Here is a 22,946-nt window from a genome sequence, read left to right on the forward strand (position 1 = left end):
TTTTTATGCAGTATTGCTACTTCAGATTAATGACTTTTGGTGGGAAAAGAGCTAAACCACAAACAGTTGCTTATACAATTTATGTCCTTTCAACAAATAACTATTAGACAAGACCATTTTTCATACAGCGTTTAACTCAACAGGAATTAGTCTATATAAACCCGTTACTTAAATTTACCTTAGTAAACCACTGATAGCTGAAAAGTAGATGTTTGCAGAAATGTCAACATTAATGAATTCCTCATGTAGTTTCATGACCTTAATCACAATGTCAGTTTAGACCATAAAACTGTCAACCCTGTTGCCTTAAAGCTGGTTTAAGCTGTTTGTTTGCTTCAGATAAACAACTTTTTAAGGAAAAAGGAGCTAAACCACAAACAGTTCCATATATGAATTTTATCTCTATAATACATATTTTCATTATAATAGTAGGCTGTCTATTTGTGGTCATCTACATAGTGCTTTGTATTACAAACGTATCCTCTATCAATAGAATAAAATTAATCACCCTTTAGAATGATTTCCCATTGCATAGTTAACAGTTAGAGCAAATATAATCAAGAGCACCCAATTCTCAGAGGAGCTGTAACGTATCTAATTATTGTTGTGCTGGAGGAAGTTTATTTGTTTGTTTGTGTTTGCGCGTGTGAGAGCGAACAAGGATTGTAGGCGCTGTCAGCCAGCAGCCAAGGCGTGCCTCAATAGCCCGTCTCGTGGAGCCCATTTTCCTCAGGAAGCACTGTGACTCAGTTGTGGTTGACTGTGGAGATCTCTACATGTTACAGCCCTGAGAGTGGCATGTTTTCCTAGTTCACTTTGAGGTCCTCTTCTGATCTGAAGTATCCTCATCTCTCCACTCCAACAGATGAGATGGCTAATATTTCAGTCAGCGCACATGCAAACGTTACACCCTGTATGTATGCTCTTGTTGGAAAACTGATGCGGTCCCTAGTGATAAAAGTCTATCTTTCACAGACGTGAGAGCTTGTGCGATCTCGCCGGTTTTATTTTTCTATACAGCAGAGCTGCATTTCATCACTCAAGACCTTGGAATAATAAAAGTCTGGAAGGGCAACTCACACGAGTCTTGAACTGAAACATCACAATGCTTGGAAAACGGTCAAAGAGAAAAACAAAAGGGGTAATTTCATAGAGAATCAATATATTTGTTTTTTCGACACCAATGGATAATGGACCCCAGATCTGCTGGGTGTATGCTGTGGTTTATTGCCGTCTGTAGATTTTATTATTTTTCCCCCAGAATTCTTGGGTGATATGGGTAATGCTGTAACCTAATTCAGATGGGGAACCACCCACAGGAAATCCCCCTGAATGCTGCTGAGGTAATCAGGGTCTCCTAGACCTACCATCAGTTCTGATTTGTGGGTCATCAGAGTTGTGCGATATGACGTTGCAGTGTGGTCCCTCTTAGTTTCAGTTACCCAGAACAACCCCTCTCGGAAATGTTGCTATGTCTTGTATGTAAAAAAAAAATAAAAATAAAAAGAAATCTGTTTCCTTTGAGTTTAGGTTACCTTGGGAAACACTCTTTCCATGACCACCTCTCCACATCGCACACAGGAAAACACACTCGCAAAAAAATACACTCATCAAAAGACAGGGAGACTGTCACAGGAAACAGCGTGTTTAATGCAGCGAAGACATTTACATGAGAAACTTTTCCTGTGCAGGAACATGATTGATCGTGGTTCAATTAAAACACAAGATAGATACAGGATTGCAATTCACACAGAATCTACCACATTTGTTCACTAAACAGAGTAAAAACCTTCCAAAAGCAAGAAAACTTTTCTGCGGGATATAGAAGTTTATGTTTAGGTCACACCTGAACCTGAAGTCAAAAACACCAGCTCTTTCTCCATCATTTACAACATGGGGGCCATTCGTGTCTCTCATATACACATTTGTAAAATGACTTTAATGATGAAGATGCTGAATTTTACTTTGTATTAGCACTAATGAGCACTAATCCAGGAACTTAATTTTCTATTATTTTCTCTTTCTTGATGTAGACACATTTGAATCTGTGTCCCTTCTGTTACTTAAGAATTAAATCAGCTGAATAGAGTGCAACTGTGCCTACTGACTTTTCTGACGCATTGGTTCCAGAATAATTTTTCCCACTCATTTTCCCCATACAAATGTAAAAAAGCTGAAATAATGCAAACAGATGGCTTCAACAAAAGCTTATGCCACTGATTAACAATTTCGTAGCTTAAAGTAGGTCTGTCATTAACAGTTTATAAGTAATCCGTAATTACGGAAGTAAAAATCCTGTCCGTTTTTCTCCATGGGGAAATTATTTTTATTTTTTTATATATAAAAATAATTTCCCCATGGAGAAAAACGGACAGGATTTTTACTTCAGGAACCCGACTGTTGCACTCTATTTGACATACATATAGGCTGCCTTTTTAAATAGATGAAGATTTTGTAGAAACCTTTACACAGCATTCAGGAAGCTAATGATCTGTATGATGGTTGGGATTTTCACTGTCTATCCCTAGGATGAGTTCAGAATTCCTCTAGTCCTGTACCTCATTATAAATTAGCCACTGGATTTTGTGAATGCACATCATTTAGCCTGTGAATTGTACTCATGGGATCCATAAATGTTCCCAACGCAGACTCAAATCTTGATTTATTGTTTTGATTTCTTTTCTCTGTGACTAAGTGTAAGTCCATTTCGTGTCAAAGCAAAAATAACTGCACAAACTAAAAAAAAAAAAAAAGTTTTTGTTTCAGTTCAAAGGACACTAGTTAGAGCTCACCACCTTCTTTAATTAAAGGCACAGTTCACCCAAAAATTATTTACTCACAAAACAACCTTGGGATCAATCAAAACGACAAAGTATTCACACATCAAGCAGCTCATATGCTTTCTGGTAATTGCCATTGCACTGTGTGACGATCTCCTCCAGCATATCTGGCTCATAGTATGGAAACCTTTTCTGGAGTTCCAATAGGGTCCACATATGCTCATGATCTACAAGGAAAACACAAACAAACTGTCAATGTAAAATAATATCTCCATACCTGAATCACTCTAAGTTAGCATTTCCATGCACAAAATATGAGCTTGAGGCTGCCAAAAAATGATGAGCAACACGGTCATTTGTTCCTAGAGACTTCAAATGCTGTATCTCTCACAGACATCCTTCTAATAATGTGTAGCTATGTACAGCAGTGCTGTAGCGCAAGATTGACCTCCCTGCTGGTTCATTTGGTTCATGGAGAAGGACAGACAGGGTGGGAGAAGTCGTCTCCACCGCAGTGCTTCTGCCAGCCTGTTCCACAAACAACAGCATCTTGATCCCACACAAACCACACACTAATGGACAAAACTAGCACTATGGCAGGCAGATGTCCCATGCACACAGATCCAAGGAAGATGGAAAGGCTGTCATTGGACGTAAAAGCCAACAGAAAATAAATTAAATTAGGCAAGTGGAGAAAGGAGCAGAATACTCATGACAGTAATTGAAGTGTTCATTCAAGGAGTGCAATTTATTGGTAAGCTATATGTATTTCTAGGTCCTCAAACCAACAACCCTGACATTGCTAGCGCTATGTCATGATTCTACCTCGTGTCCTTTATTTTTCTTTAGTCTTGAGGCAGGATCATGACAGGTCAGTGTTTTGTGTGCAAGCACATGGCCTTGTCTTTGGGTCATGTGCTTGTGTTGTCTCGTTTCCTTGCCCTTCCCCCTTGTTATCCTTGTTTTGTCATTTATTGCTTTAACTGTGTCACCTGTTATGTTATCATTAGACTCCCTATCTCAATCCCCTTGTGTTCGCTGTCTAGTGCGGTTCATTGTTACACTGTGAAAACGTTGTGAGACCTGTGGATTGTATTTCTGTTGTGTGAGTACCAGAGTTAAGAGTCTTTTGTTTTATTATTTGTTTTTAGTCTAGTCTAAGTAGTGTTAAGTTATTTGTCTATTCCCTAGTCGTTGTTTTCCCCCCTCGTGGGTTTTGTTGCATATATAATTTGAATCTGGTATAGTAGGACATTTTAGACGCAAGAGACAGTGGTCAATTTTGAAAATTTTGCTTTGATAACTTGACTTCCATCAGGCTAATAGAAAGAAAACATTTAATATTAGACTTAATCGATTTGCATCTATTTTATTATCATACATATCTTTTTAAAGAAAAAAAAAGAAATCCCCACTTGAGTATGACTTAAATGCACTTTATAGTTTTATTTCCATTAATATTCCGAAGGTTTTTGTAGAGGGGCTTGTTCAGATTTCATTTGCATGATATACAGTACAGTATATTTGACATTTAATGCCTGAAAACATGGTGAAAATATACATTATTTTTCTGACTGCTGATTGTATTTTCTGATATATGGATCAATAAATAAGTATACAAAATCCCATTTGTAAACACCTTTGGGTTTAATATGTCTATAAAATTAAACAATGATTCTGAACCTGGCTTTATCAAATATCGACATTTGTCTGTTATGAAAATATATGCAAACAATTGCATATAAAATTAGATTAACACCTCAGTGTTTATTTAAACATTGGATTTCAGAAAACTTGTAACAGAAAACAATTGCCTTAATTTACTGTGATTATTCAAATGGGTTAAGTATGGTGATATATTTTAGTTAATGTTTACTCTTGCTTTAAAGACAGAAAGCATCTAATAACTCATCCTTCAGCCTGTTAACTGTACTCATGGTGTTCATGTTCTAAAGCATCATAAGTCAGGGCAGGTCCTATCACTACTGTGAGTAAGCCGAACCGCAGACAGACGAGAGGTCATTCTGAGACTCTCTTGGTTCAGAAACAAACACATCTAAAGTTTCTGGTAATCAGAGACAGAGGTGTGAGTTTGAGAATCGGAGGACCTGGCTGACCCCAAACCTCAGCTGAGGAGACAACCTTTGGTCCTTGCGGTGATTCAGATGTAAGTGATGCCGAACACACAAACATAATGTGTCATCAGGCATCTGAGAAGATATGCAGACCGTTTCAACGTGAACGCCACATTAGTCCCACACCATCACACGGATGGGAATTCTGGCCGAAACAGCCACACCTCTTGGCTAAAAAAAAGGTGAAGATCTCCACATATGAAGCTAGATTCAGACTGAATCAGATCCATAAGTCACTTGCAAATCCCAGTAAGGAGGCTAACGCAATATGTGTGAATCATACAGTTCCATGCCTTTTTTCAGAACAAAGCAAAGCAATAGTTCTCCATTCCCGGATAGGAAGTAAATTCAGTATAAAACTGTTTTTTTAATTTTTGGTTTGCTTTCACTTTTATGTTTTTTTCCGAACCTGTAATGCTTTTATTTTATTTCAGTGGAACACAGATGAAGACGTTTTGAATACTCACGCAGCTATTTTTCATTGAACACTCCAAAGATGACACTATAAAAGCACTATAAACTCTCTCCAAATGAAATCAAATGGTTTTGTGAGAACCAATGGCATTTTTATGATGCTATTGAAGTCCAGCCTGTCCCATAACACACTGTTAGGAGTTATGTGCAAAAAGGGGATGCAGCAGCTTGTCACTGGTGCATTACCATTGAAGGGGTAACTTTATACATTATTTACTTCTAGAATGAGCATGTTAGTACCTTAGAGCAGTAATATATACCTTTTAATGGTGCTTTCACTGATGCTAAAGGACATAAGTCATTTTTAGAGTGTGACAGACATGCTGTGTGAATGCTGTGTTTTTATGACTCTCCCTGTGCTTATGCAGAAAAAAATAATAGCACACAGGTTTACAGCCACATCAGGGTAAGTAAATACTGACTGATTTTCATTTTTGGATGGTTTATTTCTTTAACCCACACTACAGCAGGGCAAGTCTGAAGACCGAATGGCATATTTCCAAAGTTTGACAATGCAGTCATACTGGATCTCGAAGAGCTAATCATTGTTTTTGCAGCAGTTGCTTCATACATACAATTGATAAATCTGTTGTCAGACGGGCATGCCAATAATTCAAGCTTCTCTCAGGCTAAATTAGTTTACTTTACAACAAAAGGCAAGGCAATTTGGACTTCAATGTAGAGTAAAAACACATCAACCATGCAGCTAGCTGCTGATTAATTTGTCACTTATTGATTCATTGACATTAACCTCTCATGCAGGCAGTTTGCATATCACAGTGGGATCTAAAAGCATCACGTGTCTGGAATACCAGGACATTTTTATTTACACAATGTGCTGTGCCGTCCAGCACCGGGGGTGTGAGATCTGTTCAATATCACACACAAGCGGAGGCTTTGAGACTCGAGAAGTCGACGCAATGGAGACGTTTCCAGAGGTGCTGTGAAATGAAACAGACCTAAACACACACAGTGCCATTGGAGATGCACACAAATCTTGTTTAAGACTCACCATTCTCCTCTGCACTTTCTGTGTGGACCTGTGATGGGTTGGGCACTGTGGATGGGGTGGAATCTTGTGGTTTGTCATCATCATCGTCATCATCCAGACAGACATTACTGCTTTCAGGGGTTTGGGTCACGGGTTGAGGCATTCTACCTGAACTGCTTGCCTCCAGACGGTCTAGGAAGGCCATGTTCACCCTGAAGAGAGTAATACATTATCAGAACTGTTCACAACTTGTTCTAAGCAATGAAGTACTCCTACTTGATTAGTACAGAGGTGTTCAGATGTCTGACACCACAATGAAATTCCAAATCTTTCTAATTTAGAACTGTACAACACATTTTAGAATTTTGACACTTTTAAAATAAAGAACTCTTTTACACTGTTTCTAGGGTTCTAACCGTGTGAAAAGGAAATGTGCTTAACACCTTAAAGTATATTAAAACATTAATTTGACCTCATGGTTTTTTAATAATCTTTTGTAATCCTTGTTAAAGTACACCTATTTTGATATTTTGACTAACATATTAAACATATGTATAGTAATTATCATTTTGTTGTGTGTTATTCAATATGCTACATTTAAACATACTGTAACATTATAAATACAAGTTCAACAGAAATTACACTGAAGTATATTTAGTTAAATGCTTGTCAGTATATTCAGCAGTACACTTTAACCATATTTCAAAGAAAACAGATTCATGAAATTATATACAAACATACTTAGATCCCATGTAAGTGGTCAGAGGCTCTTAAACATTTAGCTAATTGCATTCATTTAAACAAAATTATTTTTCAATGCAATTAACAATTAATCATCATTTACATTACACAAGTATATTTTTATTAAAGTAAGCTATTTCTGCAATAAGTATTTTTTCACTAAAGTGTAGTTCTTTTTCACAAGGGTATGACATTTTTTCGAAAAATGTCATGAAACCTGTACTTTCTGATGCCCATCCACTTCCATTGTGCAGCTCAGACATTCTGCTAAATATCTCCTTTGGTGTTTAATTTTTTGAATCTATAATTTTAACAGACAATGCTCCTCTGAATCATCTCAAATCACTCTGGAGAACCTGATTATCAGGTTTTACACAAACTTGTGGAGTTCACACGGTCATTGTGGAGTCATTAAAGCAACCAAAATACTAAGGGATTCCGAAATGTATGCTATTTTTCCAATTGAACTTCTCATTCAAATTGCAATGTTGACAATATAATTTGTAATGAAAAAAAAATGGCATCAAATTAGAAATATGCATAAAATAAGCATTTTTACTAGTGGTCACAGACTCCTTTATTAATTCTGACAGTCATGGCTTTTTTAGCGGTCTGTCATGATTAGGCGCCCATACCGCCGATGGTCAGCTCCAGTCAGGCTCTTCCTGTCCTCCTCCTGTTGTTTTTGTTGTTCCTCCAAAATTTCTGCCTGGAAATATTAAGTTAATGAAAATTTGATATCCAACAGAAAGGTTTCCTCTACTTATGGAAAGGCATTCAAAGTCTGTAGCTATAATCATTTAATTGCATTTTTGCATGAATAAACAACAATATGGACATGATAGGTCGGGCTGACCTTTTGTCTTCGATGCATATCAGTGAATTAAGTTCATTTTTGACCGACAAAGAGGCATTCAAAGCCACAGAAATACCACTATCTAGCCAGCTGGAAAACACCTACACCACTCAATCCATGACTACCTTATATAACCGAGAACATGCTAATCAATAGTGTATGCTAGGCAGAGTTAGTTCTTTTTCTTGGCAAAGCCCAGACATTTAGTTGTGGTGTTCCTTCGAACCAAAAGTTTAGGTGATGTTTGTAAGCTCTCAGTCCATCTGTTTCACTTCCTGTTCTTTACCTTTCTCCTCTGCTCCTCTTTCTTCTTAAGCAGGTCAGCGTCCTCCTCTTCTCTTCTGGCTTCCCTGTACTCATGATATTTAGCCTGTTAAGAAAAAATGACCACATAATGAAATCTAGTAATGTGCGATTTTTATTTGTATTTTATTTGTATTTTTTTACTATGCTGAGTTTCCTGAATGTCCTGAATAATACATGATTAAACATGTTTCTTAAGGTGTGGTCACATTTGTTATTGTTCTGCAAAATTCTGTGTGAGAAACCCAGTTATTCTAATATCTACACAATTGGGAGTTGCACATGAGGACAAAAAACTTCCACAAGTTTCGCTCCTTTTCAAGTTGGTCTCATTTATTCTCCACATTGAGTAACAAAAACCTGCTTGGTTTGGAAGTGACTTCTGTGTAAGTGGTGCTTCTTACATCTCTACACTATTGAAAAGAGACAGTGGAACTTTTTTTGCACATGGAATTTCACTAATGTGGCTTCACCTTTAGTTGCCGTTCACAAACAATGCATTTTTTGTATTCAAAAACATAAGAGAATAGAACGCTTGCATCTCAAGATGCATTTTTTAAAAGTTTAGCTTTAGATACTCTGCATTAAAAATGAAATTCTCATAGTGCAAGACACTTCCAGTCCGACCACTGGGGATCTACTACACATAAAAATGTCTCTAATCTGACTGGTTGTCTTTACAAACCATTGTAAATTTAAAACAAATTTAAAACAAAGAGGAAGTTAAAGAAGAACTGATCAATGGATTTAACAAAATTTGCAAGTGTTAAAGACATCAGAGGCAGTTATAAGCAAGTAAACTAGTTATCAACATCCAGAGCTTTAAGATTTATAAAGACCTTTGTGAATTGTTTAAATCAAATACATTTTGGTTTCCTTTTTTTTCATTTAAAATATTTATTTAATGAATCAGTGCAACACATACTATAACAAACTGCAAACCGATACTCACTGATAAAACTGTGTTCAGTTACACGTGAGAACATGAGAACTCAGTGTCTCATGCTCAATGCTGCTCTGCATACAGGTTCAGTGAGTTTCAGTTGTCAACAAAAAAGGAGCTTTAAAGTATAAAATAAAAGTTTGATGCTTTTTTTAATAACAATAATAATAATAATAATAATACATATGTTTATTTTACATTATAATAGTATTATTGCAATAAAAAAATGATATATTACTTTGTGGCGAGTGGGGCGGGGCCGAGAGGCGTGGGACTCGATACTAGCGGTGGGGCTCAGGTGTAGCTCATCTCCAATCACTACACCTGGCCTCACTCCTCGTTCCCACGCCTCTCGGCCCCGCCCCACTCGCCACATACCCCCATCGCCCCTCGCAGGCCGGGGGGTACTCCCGAGACTGCTCTCTACTCCCCCCCCCCCCCCTCCCTCCCTCCGGGGGAGACCGCTCACGGGGACCTGCGGGAACCTGGGGGTAGGACAGACGAGGCGAGAGAAAAGGAGATGGAAGGAGTAGCGACAGGGACGAGAGAGGGGAGAGAGAAAAAAAAAAAAATTCCGGTTCCCAGACGCACTGCTGCTCGGCCCTCCACCAGCTGGGTGATCTCCTCCGAGGTGCCTGGCGGTGGCACTGGACGGCCCTCGGCGGACGGCGCGACACTCCTCCGCCGCCCGATGGACGGCGACGGCTCCTCCGGTTTTGGGCGGCGACAGGAGTCCCCTGTTCCCTGCCCCTCCGGATTCCTTCGCGGAGGCAGCAGGCTCCGGCCCCCTGGCGAACGGCGCCGACTCCTCCGCTCCCTCACGGACGGCAGCCGCCCCTCCATATCGTGGGCGGCCGGTAGCGAGCTCGCCCGTCCCCGGCAACTCGCTCCAGCCCACCGCCTCGAGCGTCCATGGCGGCACATACCTCGCCAGCTCGAGGGCACCGCGGATTCACCACAGCGGTGAGGGATCTTCAGCAGCGCGTCCCTCCTTCTCCCGGGTTTCGGCACCACTGTAACGATATAGAACTCCATATACATCGGGAAGAAGGAGGCGGGAACCGGCGCACAATCAAAAACACTTTGATATTCAAAAATAAACAAAACAGCACGTCAGCCCCTCACGGCGACTGACGCGCACAAATAAAAGCCAAAACATAAAATAATGTCCCAGGCCTGGTCCTCTCTCGTCCTTCACGGTCGTCACTCCAGTTTTATATCCTTCCATCTCCTACATGGGACTCGATACTAGCGGTGGGGCTCAGGTGCAGCTCATCTCCAATCACTACACCTGGCCTCACTCCTCGTTCCCACGCCTCTCGGCCCCGCCCCACTCGCCACATACTTCTCTGATTTTTTTTTTATTTAAAAAAGGGTGTAAAGTAGTGCTTTAAAGATGAGAGGGTTTTACTGTCTAACAACTAAACAGAGCCCACCAATTAAGTCATTATGAACCATCCCTAGACAAATCCACACTTGATCCCAGCCTTTGTCCGTACAGTACGACCCCTGAGGGTGACGCCATCACATATTTTAGCACAAGACTGAGTGTCAGCTGTGATGTTTCTCTAAGATTCTCATGGCCCTGTTCAGAAAGACTCTGTAAGGAGAGGCCAACAGAGAGTCTGGAAGCTGAAGAGATCTTTGTGTGTTTGGTCAGGCGGCCCGGGGACAGCAGGCAGGGGCTGTTGTGTTTGAAATGGCCAGAGAGTAAGGGGAATAGGTGGGACGACCTGGGCCTGGCATCCTGGGAAGCCAATACAAAGGATCCTTTGCACAAACAGAGGATATGGAGGAGATTAATCTGTCTTGTGGAAGCATCACTGAAAGCATAACAATTCTCAATGGCCACAAAACCACATCAAGAACCCGTCTTTCCACAAATTCTTTGATCGGTGGGCTTACGACATTTAGATTGGACCGTTTTGTTACTTGGCCCGGAGGTTGTCCAGCCACTTAAGTCAATACAAAATAAAGCACATTCGAAAGGCCTCCGCTCCTGGTAAGTCCAGAGAGCCAGTTCAAAACACTGTTGCGTGTATTGTGTAGCATGGCTCTACAGTAGTAATGCACAATCTGTCTATTAGAGGGATTTTCCCAATTAGTCATCTACAGGGAAGTCCTCAAAAGTCTAAAACAAGGAACAATTGCAGTGTTGAATGGCGCACAACAAAACATTCAAGAGAATTTTAACAGTGCTGTCAGATGCCACTTTTAGTAGTTTGTGCTACATACGAGGCAGCTCTCAAACCTCTCATGGTCAGCTTAGCCCTCAATGCACACCAGTCATGGTCAGAAATTAACCAGGGCTCGGGGCTAATTTCCACTAAATGTGCCAAAAAATCCCTGCAGCAAACTCCTCTATTTGACCTGTGATCTAACACTTGATTTATTTGAATACATGAAATTCCAGGCCTCTGTCAGTGATGTCTGTAGACACTGTAGTCACTTTTGTCACTACAAAACAACAAATGTGTTGTAATATATAACATTGCTTGACATTTGAATAATAAATATGTTTGCCATGACAGAAAGTATATTTATACCTGTACCAGATCTAAACAGGTGGAGCTGGGGAGGAAGAATGGAAAAATATATCTTAAAGTCATTGTATGCTGCCAATAGGCTGGCATGCTGCAGACGATGTATATGTGCAATATGAATTAATGATGTAATAGTAAATACAGTAGTAATGTTACAAAAGATTCCTATTGCAAATAAATGCTTTTGATTAAAATAATCCTAAAAAAAAGAAGAAGAAAACATGCATGGTTTCCACAAAAATATTCAGCAGCACTGGAGTAATGCTGCTGAAGTAAATTCAGCTTTGCATCACATGAATAAATTATATTTTAAACCACATTAACATACAAAACTGTTATTTTAACTATTTCGCAAGTATTACAAAAGCATGCAACATCTTGTTATGATGTCCTGAATGTCTTTCAATTATTTTGCTAATTTCCTTTTGATTTGAGTTTATCTAAGAGCGCCATAACATTCTGCTGCCTACAGCATGGTTGAGCCCTTCGTACTTTTAATGATTCTTCAAGCAGACCGTTTTAGAACAGGTCTGCCAAAATAAATATCTCATTGTTTGGTGACCACAAGAGCATTCTGAAGCACACCGAACCTGCTTAAAATTCAAGTGAAATCATGTGGCTTAGCTGTAATTAGCGCCTCTAAAAATGCATCCTGTCAGTCTGCTTATGTCACAGGTTCAGACTCTGGCTCCTTTCCAGGTACTTTCACTCAAACCATACAGGTTATTCCACCCCAGTCTCTCACAGACCCCTCTCTGCCTTTAGTGAGGCGGTTTCGCTGTGAACTTTGGGAAGTCCCCTGAACTCTGCTTGCCTCACCATTCAGAAGCTACACTTGCGACTTTGCGCTGACTGACCGTAAAAACAGAAGTCTGCATGTTTACAACTGAGGAAGTTCTATGATGGACTCAGTCAGCGATCTCCGGTGTGAGGCTAATGAGGAGATAATTGCTGCAGTCCAACATGCCATGTCAACGAAAGCTCCCGAGTGAGGACTGTTTGCTTTGAAAATATGTATCAAAGACCGATCAATTGGTGTGAATTATTCCAGTGCTTTGGGCTGTAACCTCAGTGCCACAGCTATGCACAAGAGGCTTGAACTCAGGCCTATGGAGCACGCAGTGCATTTTTGGCCTCTGTCTTACCCAGGATGATGCTGGTATGGAATTGCCTGCTGCCATAGAAACGCTACTGCTTGACCTCTCAATTCTTTGAAGAAACTCATCTGTTTTCCTGCAGGAGGAAGGGACATAATTGTGATTACAGGGATAGCTCATCCAAAAAAAAAAGACAATTCTGTCAGCATTTACTCATCCTTATGTTGTTCCAAACCATATGATTTTCTTTGTCCCAGAAATAAAACAAACAAACAAACAACAATAACAACAAAAACACAAAACAAAACATGCACCGAAATGTGTGTAAGTCGTCCGAGAAAAAGACTGATATTTAAAAAGCATTTTATTGACTATTGACTATGGCTGCTCTCAAATCTCATTCATGTGTTAAAATTATAATTGTATACAGACATCAGTATTAGTTTGTTATACTGGCCTTCATTCATACATTCAATGAAAAAAATATTTAAAATATATTATATTTAAAATAATGCTGTTTTCACGTTTTCCACATTCATTTTTATATTCAGTGTGAACATATATTTCTTACATAAAATTTTAATGTTAGGTGTAAATAATCAGGATTATTTACAGAAATGTGTGTGATTAGTTAATTTTTGTAATAAGATATACATATATATTTTATAGATATTAAATTGTTAATTGAAAAATAAATGTACATTTTATGACTATGTATAATAACATCACTCAAAAATGCTTCTTCTGTGATTTGTAACCAATCGCCTAATATTAATTTGCCAAAATTAATATGCACATACTTAAATTATTTGGATTTTAAAAGGGGAACAGTTTTAATGAACAAAAACTTTAGAAAACTAAGAATATGGTGCAGAATTTTAATGGACTCCCATTATGATGCTTTTATGATTTTTTATGTATTTATTTACTTTTTGCCAAATTGCAACTTAATCTCGTCACATTTTGCTTTCACTTTATTATAAAGAACGGAGTGAGAATCCAGTTTCCTCTTTTGTATGTGACTTTGATGGAAGAAATAAAGCTATACGGGTTTGTGACGATGCAATAGTAAACGATGACCGAAGCTTCCCAGCAGCATCTTGCAGGGTTCCTTGTAATCGTTTTCAATAATCTCTTCACAGCCTCTAAACAAAAGGCATAGTTTTTACTGAACTTGAGCTAAAGATAAACCTGTGCATTCCGATTTATTGTTTTTGGATAAATGCCAATAGTGCAGCTTAACATCCTACTTCCTCCTTTTAAACCAAGCACACCTTAAATCTGGCAAGTTCTAAGAAAAATGCTTACATACCTTTGCTTGTCGTGTTGGTACAGATTCTGTCTCTGTTTTTCTTCTTGCTTTTTCCTCATCTCTAGTTTATTGGCCTGCAATGCATTAAACACAATATGTTCACTTTAGTGTTAAAATGCTTTATTCTTTTCAACTTAATATGTAAGTTAACTACAGTATAAGTAAGCCATTTGTAGATGGAGTCCTCCAAAATATAACTATACTATAACAACATTACTCAGTCTGTTTAAGCAGACTGACCAGCTTGACATTGAGTAGCAAGACTGGCTCATTCAATGCTGTCAGTTTATGGCAGAACTTTCAGTTCTGACTGACCAGTGGCAGACAGTAAGAAACCTGTTTGAATACAATCAATCAGCATTTTTACAATTCTATTTACAGTAGCTAGTGCCACATATCTCCTCTCCCCCCACACACATTTTGATTTTTCCATATTCATTGATTTTTACTGAGCTTTCCAAACACATGCATGCATTTTCTGTTACCAGGAAGAGAATTGTATTATTATTATTCAACATATTTAAAAATGATTCCTGCCATTTTCTCATTCTTCAGCTAATGGCGCCTCTGAAGCACCATGTCATTTGCAGTGTGATGATCATTTGGCATTAATAGCCCATTGTAACTAAACTACAAACTTTCTCTTTACGTTTAATTTCATTTGGACACTTAAGGGACACTTCATTAACTAGTTGCTTATTAACATGCATATAACTAGTATATAGGCTGTTTAATAATGCTTATAAAACACATATTCTACATCCCTTAATCCTACACAATACCTAAACATAACAACTACCTTACTAAATATTAATAATTAGATTCAATAATTATAAGTTTATTAAAAGCAAAAACCATATTTAGTAGTTAGTTAATAACTAGAATTGGTCCTAAAAATAAAGAGTAACTATGCATATAAAGGAAATATAAAAATAGTGTTGTCCATCCGAGACCACTAGTGAAAATGTAATATTTTTCTAATTTAATACAACATTTTTCATTAATCTGATTAAATTAAGTTTTAATAGTGAATTTTAAATAGTGCAGAATCTTTAAATTGTAGTTAATATTTCTAATATTTCAATATTTACTTTGTTTAATTTAATTATATTACATCTCAACGTTTTAAGCAAAACATTTTTATTTAATGTAATTTGTTTTTATTTTTGAACCACATATTTCCATAGTGCTGTCATTCTTTTGTCATTCCCAGATTGCACTTTGTTAGATGCGGACTGCATTTCACTGGCTCTGTATTTGTAATCTCCACAATGACAATAAAGTTCAATCTAATCTAATTAAAAACTTTTTCTTCAACTGTTTTTTTATTTCCAGTATTACAGTATTCCAAGCTTATCTACAATCCTGAGATCCCTAAAGTAAACCATTATTACACTCCAAGAACAATGACCAGAGTGTTTTAGCAAATGAACTGTGGTTGCTCAAATAATTAGACTCATGCAGCAGCAACACTGAAGGCTAAAGTCTAATCATATAGCATTTAATTGAAAGGAATATGATAACGTGGACATTGCCTGCAGTGACATCTGGAGTTATAAAGTCTGAATTACAAAGGCATCATAAAAAGCACTGAATCCAGACACAAGCCAGATGACCAAGTTTGGCAGATGCATGAGAGTAACACAATGCCCTGCAGAAATGTTATAAAAAGGCAGATGTAAACAATTTCCTGGCCTGTACCTTCTCTCGTTGCATTGCCTTCATCTTCTCATACTCCTCCTGCTCTGCCTGTCTCTTCTTTTTATCCATTTCCTCTTTTTGAAGCTGTGGAGATATTCAAATGCACTGTAAGTGTGCAAGTATTTGGGCAAGGAATCAGACATTTTAAACAGGTACTCCTAAACCTTTTTTCTCAGCTTTGACTGGCGTGATTCTTCCTGCTGTCTCTGTCTGACTTCTGACAGTGATACTGCTCCACCTGTGAGAGTGAATACATCAGCGGCTTTAGATGTTTCTTTCATTTGCTAAGTGTCTTCTTTTTTTCAGATCAGTACTTCCATATATTTCATCTCCACATTACCTAGTTTCTCTGGAGCCAGCTGAATGGGACCAGGGCGATTCTCCTCTTTCCATCTCCTCAGTTTCTCCTCTTCTTCCTGTGCAACTGCAGAGAGTGAAAGAAATGAGTTTAATCTCTACACTTAAATGGGATAGTGTGACAAAGACTGAAGCTCAGGGCTTGCAAAGTGCATGCTACAGTTTTCTAAGACGGACTTAAATTAAAGGCTGGAATGCACCTCACAGATTTTGCAGGGTTGTCTCCCCACAGACCCCCCCCCCCCAAGTCTGAGTTAGTTTGCAGATTTTGGGAATTCTGAGTTAATAGATTTCATGGAGTGTATGATTAAAGCAGGGGAGCCCAATACTGTTCCTGGAGATCTACCTACCAGCAGAATTCAAGTCCAGCCCTGATCAAAAACACCTGTCTGTAATTATCATCTTTTAAATTCACACTACAGGATTTTAAACCCAATTTAAGTTAATGAGCTCGCACAAAGGTGATCAGGGTTTGAGCTGAACTTTGTAGGAAGGTACTGTAGATCTTCGGGAACAGGACAAATTTAATCAGGTCATTTAAGATACAGAGTTTGTTTTTTTATCCAAACATACAGTATATTTGGTGAAATGTAGCATTACATCACCTGCTCACCAGTGGATCCTCTGCAGTGAATGGGTGCCGTCAGAATGAGAGTCCGAACAGCTGATAAAACATCACAAAAATCCACACCACTCAAGTCCATCAATTCATGGCTTGTGAAGTGAAATGCTGCGTGTTTGTAAGAAATAAATTCATCATTAATAATTAATAACAAAAATGCAGCTTTTTCAACATCAAGAAGTTAACTGATGGACTGGAGTCGTGTACATTACGTGCAGATTATTGTGATGTTTTATCAGCTGTTTGGACCCTCATTCTGATGGCACCCATCCACTGCAGAGGATCCACTGATGAGCAAGTGATGTACAGTAATGCAGTGGTTCCCAACCACGTTCCTGGAAGCCCCCCAACACTGCACATTTTGCATCTCTCCTTTTGGCTGACACACCCATTTCAGGTCTTGGAGTCTCTACTAATGAGATAATGATCTGAATCAGATGTGATTGGTTATGGTGACATGGAAAACATGCAGTGCTGGGGGGCCTCCAGGAACATGGTTGGGAACCACTGATGTAATGCTAAGTTTCTCTAAATCTGTTCTGATGAAGAAACAAATTCATCTACATCTTGGATGGCCTGAGGGTGAGTAGATTTTAAGCAAACTATAATTTTTTGTACAAAAAATTTTTTATGGGTCAAATAATGAGATTTTAATTTTTCCTTTCTCTTTGGAGTGTTAAAAAGCACTTGGTGCATGAAAAAGATCTTGGTGCATAAAAAAGTCTCAAATCCAAAGAGATCTTTATCAAAGTTAAGACTTTGCAACAACCTCTAAAACGGCTCGTTCTAACACGCCCCCACATGTCTACGTCACTATGTGGAAATATTTGCGTAATGAAAGAAGAAAGAAGGCTTGGTTTCAGGAACTGCAGTTAATGTTGAAGCAGTCATGTCAGGGAGATACTGTGTGTATCTAGGTGAAAGCAAAACCACTCCTTTTGGCCTTCAGAAAGTAGATGCATTTAGTAATCTTTAAGATCACTTACAACAGAACAGCAATGCATTTTATGGATGACCGTTTCATGTGCTTGTCATAAGGAGGGACTTTGTAGAAAACGATGCGCTTGAGAGAGGCCGGGCATAGAGGACCTACAATACTGTACAGTATTTCAAAAATAATGTGTTTTTGAAAATTAAAGCATGTCAACATATTCTGTTACACCAAATGCACAAAATATGATCTCTAAAAAAGCATCATATGTTCACAAAATTGTGTCAACCATAAAATGCATTGCACAAATTCTAACATCTGGGTTGTGCTGTTCTGTTGTAAGTTAATCTTAACCAATGATTCCTCATTGCATCTACTTAAGGAAGGCCAAACACACAGCATCTCCCTGATATGGCTGCATCAACCCTACTGCGGTTCCTAAAACCACCCCTTCTTTCCTTGCGTTTTAGCCTGGCCCGAATCAGCCTTCTCTTTTAGACAGAACAATTCCTTTTGTGGGAACCTTTGAGCTTTGTAACTCTGCAGATCTTATAATTGGACAAATAGCTACATGACACATTAAAAAAATGCATCATGTGACCCCTTTAAAATAATATTGAACTACATTAACAACAACAACAGCAACAACAAAATCTGTTCTCTCTTGCAGACACAAATAAACAAGCTGTAACTGCACTTGATGGTAACAATTAGAGAAACATCTGGATCACATGAAGATGGAAAATACAACAACAGTCGTGTCATGACTTACTCCTCTGCAGTTTGCTCCTTTTTGATTCATTTGGTGGTATCTTGGTGTATCCATCAGCACTGTGGGCAAATGGCATGCATTAGGTACATTTTCTTCCATAAAGTCAGAATTTTTCACAAACAACTTTGGGGAACTTCCCTGCATCCCAAACATATTTGATGGTGACACAACACACAGCCTCCAAGTAATGCAGTTGTCAAAAGCCATTAAAATAACATCAGAATCATAGCTGATACCCTGATATCACAAATGACCCCAAATGTGCTGCCTGATGATTACACATAAAACAACAAGTCATGAGCTATAAATCAAAAATATTAGATTTAGGCATGATTATTGCTAAGTAAATAAATAAGCTACACAAATAGAAATAGCAAGTGTACTTAAACGAAAACTTCATAAAAAAAAGGCTAATTTTCCAACTTCTCTAGCATGAAACAGTTGAGTTTTACCATTTTTTAATCCATTCAGCTGATCTCCGGGTCTGGCGGTAGCACTTTAATATGGAGCCAGAAGAGTCTCAATAAAGATAAATGCACACACTACATTCACATATGCACACACAGGATTCATAGATGCACACACATGATTCATAAATACACACACAAGATGCACAAATGCGCACAAAATTCACAAATGCACACACAAAATTTAAAAAGCACAGAAGATTCACAAATGCATACAAAATTCAGAAATGCACACAAAAATCAGAAATACACACACAATTCAGAAATGCAAACAACATTTACAAATGCACTCAAGATTCACAAATGCACAGGACAAGATTCAGAAATGTATTTCTGATGCACACACACATATATTTTGATTCACAAACTGCTTGCGGTCTGTGAACTTCACTGCATTTGTGTGTGAATTTTGAGACTCCCCTGACTTGGCTCAACACACAAATGCTTTTTTTTTTAAACAGGGAATGATCAGCAACCAATCAGATATCTCCCTTCTTTTACCCAATCACAAGAATGCACCCCATGTGGGGGGATTGTTTACTTATAAGCCAATCACATGAACGTGTTCACACAGCAATTGTATTAAATTGTACAAAATTACAAAATATAAATTTAAAAATGTCTCAATACATATAGCCCAGTGACTGCAGAAAAAAAGTTAACCATGGATTCATAAATTTGCAATAGGCAATTATTTAATTTTATTGAAATATTTTAATGAAAGTAAAAAAAAAAAATGTTTAAACCTTTTTGAATATTTAAATATATCTAAATATTCTTTTGGATGCAATATAGAAGTCACTTTAATTATAATATTCAGTCCCTACATGAAAAGAGAGTCAGTGGTCCGCTGCGAGAGGAAAGTGGCTCTCTGGCTGCGAAAAGTGGGTCTCCGGCTGTCCTTGGCTTAGGAAAGTGAGTTGATCGCTGCGTGAGGAAAGTGAATCGTTCGCTCAACTTCGCTGCTTGAGGAAAGTGAATCGTTCGCTCAACTTCGCTAATTGAGGAAAGTGAATCGTTCGCTGAGGAAAGTGAGTCGCTCGCTGGGTGAGGAAAGTGAGTCGTTCGCTGCGTGACTCCTGAGGAAAGTGAATCGTTCTCTGAGGAAAGTGAGTCGCTCGCTGGGTGAGGAAAGTGAGTCGTTCGCTGCGTGACTCGTGAGGAAAGTGAGTCGTTCGCTGCGCAAAGTGGGTCGCTGGCTGCGCAAAGTGAGTCGCCGGCTGTGTGAGGTAAGTGAGTTGTTCCCTGAGGAAAGTGAGTCGTTCGCTGCGTGAGGAAAGTAAGTCGTTCGCTGATTGGCTTATAAGTAAACAATCCCCCACGTGGGGTGCATTCTTGTGATTGGCTAAAACAAGGGAGATAGCTGATTGGTTGCAGATCATTCCCTGTTTAAAAAAAGGCATTTGTGTGTTGAGCCAAGTCAAGGGAGTCTCAAAATTCACACACAAATGCAGTGAAGTTCACAGACCGCAAGCAGTTTGTAAATCAAGATATATGTGTGTGTGCATCAGAAATACATTTCTGAATCTTGTCCTGTGCATTTGTGAATCTTGAGTGCATTTGTAAATGTTGTTTACATTTCTGAATTGTGTGTGTATTTCTGAATTTTGTGTGCATTTCTGAATTGTGTATGCATTTGTGAATCTTCTGTGCTTTTTAAATTTTTTGTGTGCATTTGTGAATTTTGTGTGCATTTGTGTATCCTGTGTGTGTATTTATGAATTATGTGTGTGCATGTTTGAATCCTATGTGTGCATATGTGACTGTAGTGTGTGCATTTATCTTTATTGAGACTCTTCTGGCTCCATACTTTTAGCTTAGCTTAACAAGTAGCTGCAGCTGCTCGCTAATCAATTCTGATTGTAAAGTATCTTACCATTAATATAAAAGTGTATTACATAATTTTTAGAAGTCATTAAACCCATGTCAAGAAGCAGAACAAGTGGCACAGCAGGATAAGGAGGGTGGATGATTAGTGAGGGATACCCGGTTCGTCTAACGTCACAACATATCATGTGAACATATTACTGACAATTTGATAATTTAATTAATAGTCTATATTTAACTGATAACAAACTATGTTAAAGTAAATGTTACTGGAAAAATTTGAGGATTATTTAATTTGCATAGAACGTGTTGTCTTTCTTAACGCCGAAATACACCTTTGCGTGATTCCTGACCAATCGATGCTAACTAATTCAGCACCTTCACTTGGGACAGCACCTTTTTTGTAATGTCGAACGACCGTAAGAGGCAGAGTGTTAAGAAGCTTCCTAAGGGACACTTCGGGGAACACACTTAGGAACATAAACAACTTTGGTAAGATATATCTTTTGAGTCTTCTTAGCACTAAGAGTGAGTGTTATCAGGAAACCGGGCCCAGCACTGTTGAAAAAAAAAAACCTTGGTACTGATTAAGCAAACCAATGACATAGACTCAAATTTGGAATTCCCCTTACAAAATGCAACCTCATGCAACCATTCCAGCAAAAATACCATATTATGACAATAATTATTTGCAGTTATGAGGAGCCTAATTATTGTTTCTACAATACGTTTAAATAAGTTTAAAGTTAAATTTAAATGACAAAAAGCTTCTCACATCATTATATATATATATATATATATATATATATATATATATATATATATATATATATATATATATATATATATATATATATATATATATATATATATACTATTTGAACAATAATGTCTGCACTGTCTGATCATTTGTCGATTTTATTTACATAGTTGATGATGTGTCAGGTGATAGTAGCATGTGTTTGCTCCTTTACTAAAAATGACAAGTTAACAAGATATTTAACAATATACACAATGTAAATAAAAGTAAATATATAGATAGAACTTAAGACATTATAGATTAAGTTTCCTTAATATACAATATGTTTAAATAAGTGTTATATTATAGGCTATAAATAGCTGGTATAATGATAGCAGACATGGTTAAGTTTAATCAAGATTTGCTCAAAAAATTGCCTGTTTTTATTCGATATATGTCTACTGTGCACTATATGTACTGTCTACCAGAGGATTGATGTGGTTATTTTTTTGTTTGTTTGTTGTGTATGATACTATTTATTTATCGTTTTTTTATGTTTTAATGTTGTTATTTACTATCCCAACAGTAAGTAATGATTCGAAGAGAGAGAGAGAGAGAGAGAGAGAGAGAGAGAGAGAGAGAGAGAGAGAAAATGTGAGCATGACAGTAATTTCGGACTCGATAGTAAATATTAGTACTGGAAGTTTCGCTTCCCCAGAACGTTTTGCCAGAAACGAAAGTGAAACTAAACTTGCTGCTGGTTTATAAACCGAGAAGAAACTATGGAAATAAATGAACGATTGCATTACCAAAATGACCAATCGTTAGCACAAACACGTCGAAATAACGATTGCCTACATTTAAATAATGTTAAAAAGGAAAAAAAATAAAAAATAAAAACAATGTTATGCATTTAAATGTAAAATATTGATTTATATCATATCCTATTATTTTATAAATATATATATAATATTAGGCTATAGCAAACATAAACACCTTGCATGAGAGTAAATTGTTGATATTGTACTGTTATACTTACTGTGTTGGCTGATTCTGAGGGTTTGAAGTACTAGGTGAGTTATTCTCACAATAATATTCATTCGTTTGCTCGCTGTTCGGTATATTGTTGTTTTGATTTACTGGATGTCCTCTATATGCCCCTCTTCCTTCGGAATTAGGATTTAGATGTGTAGCTCGATCCATGCTATAGTATGTTTTGTCGAGTGACTCCTGACCTTTCCACGCACAAGAACAGCTGATCACTGGCTCTGGCAGCGAGTTGGTTATGGCATCGATGGCAAGTCTCTCTGTGTGGGATTCCCCGCTAAACACCAGTATTTATATGCAACATAGTG

The 22,946-nt window shown here is 37.9% G+C and overlaps 1 protein-coding gene across 1 annotated transcript; it reads right to left on the reverse strand.

Annotated features, from left to right (window-relative positions):
* Positions 1-1,623: 1,623 nt before the first annotated feature.
* LOC113053467 (epithelial-stromal interaction protein 1-like) lies at positions 1,624-22,934 on the reverse strand. The gene is made up of 11 exons (XM_026218524.1): positions 22,631-22,934; positions 18,559-18,617; positions 16,217-16,300; positions 16,041-16,114; positions 15,877-15,960; positions 14,176-14,249; positions 12,912-12,999; positions 8,264-8,347; positions 7,757-7,830; positions 6,402-6,592; positions 1,624-3,007 (listed from the first exon to the last, which is right to left on the reverse strand). The coding sequence occupies exons 1-11, from the start codon at positions 22,792-22,794 to the stop codon at positions 2,877-2,879; spliced, it is 1,107 nt and encodes a 368-aa protein (XP_026074309.1). The 5' UTR covers positions 22,795-22,934; the 3' UTR covers positions 1,624-2,876.
* Positions 22,935-22,946: the final 12 nt, after the last annotated feature.

Source organism: Carassius auratus, chromosome 34 (genome assembly GCF_003368295.1).
Source record: "Carassius auratus strain Wakin chromosome 34, ASM336829v1, whole genome shotgun sequence".
NCBI classification, from domain to species: Eukaryota; Metazoa; Chordata; class Actinopteri; order Cypriniformes; family Cyprinidae; genus Carassius; species Carassius auratus.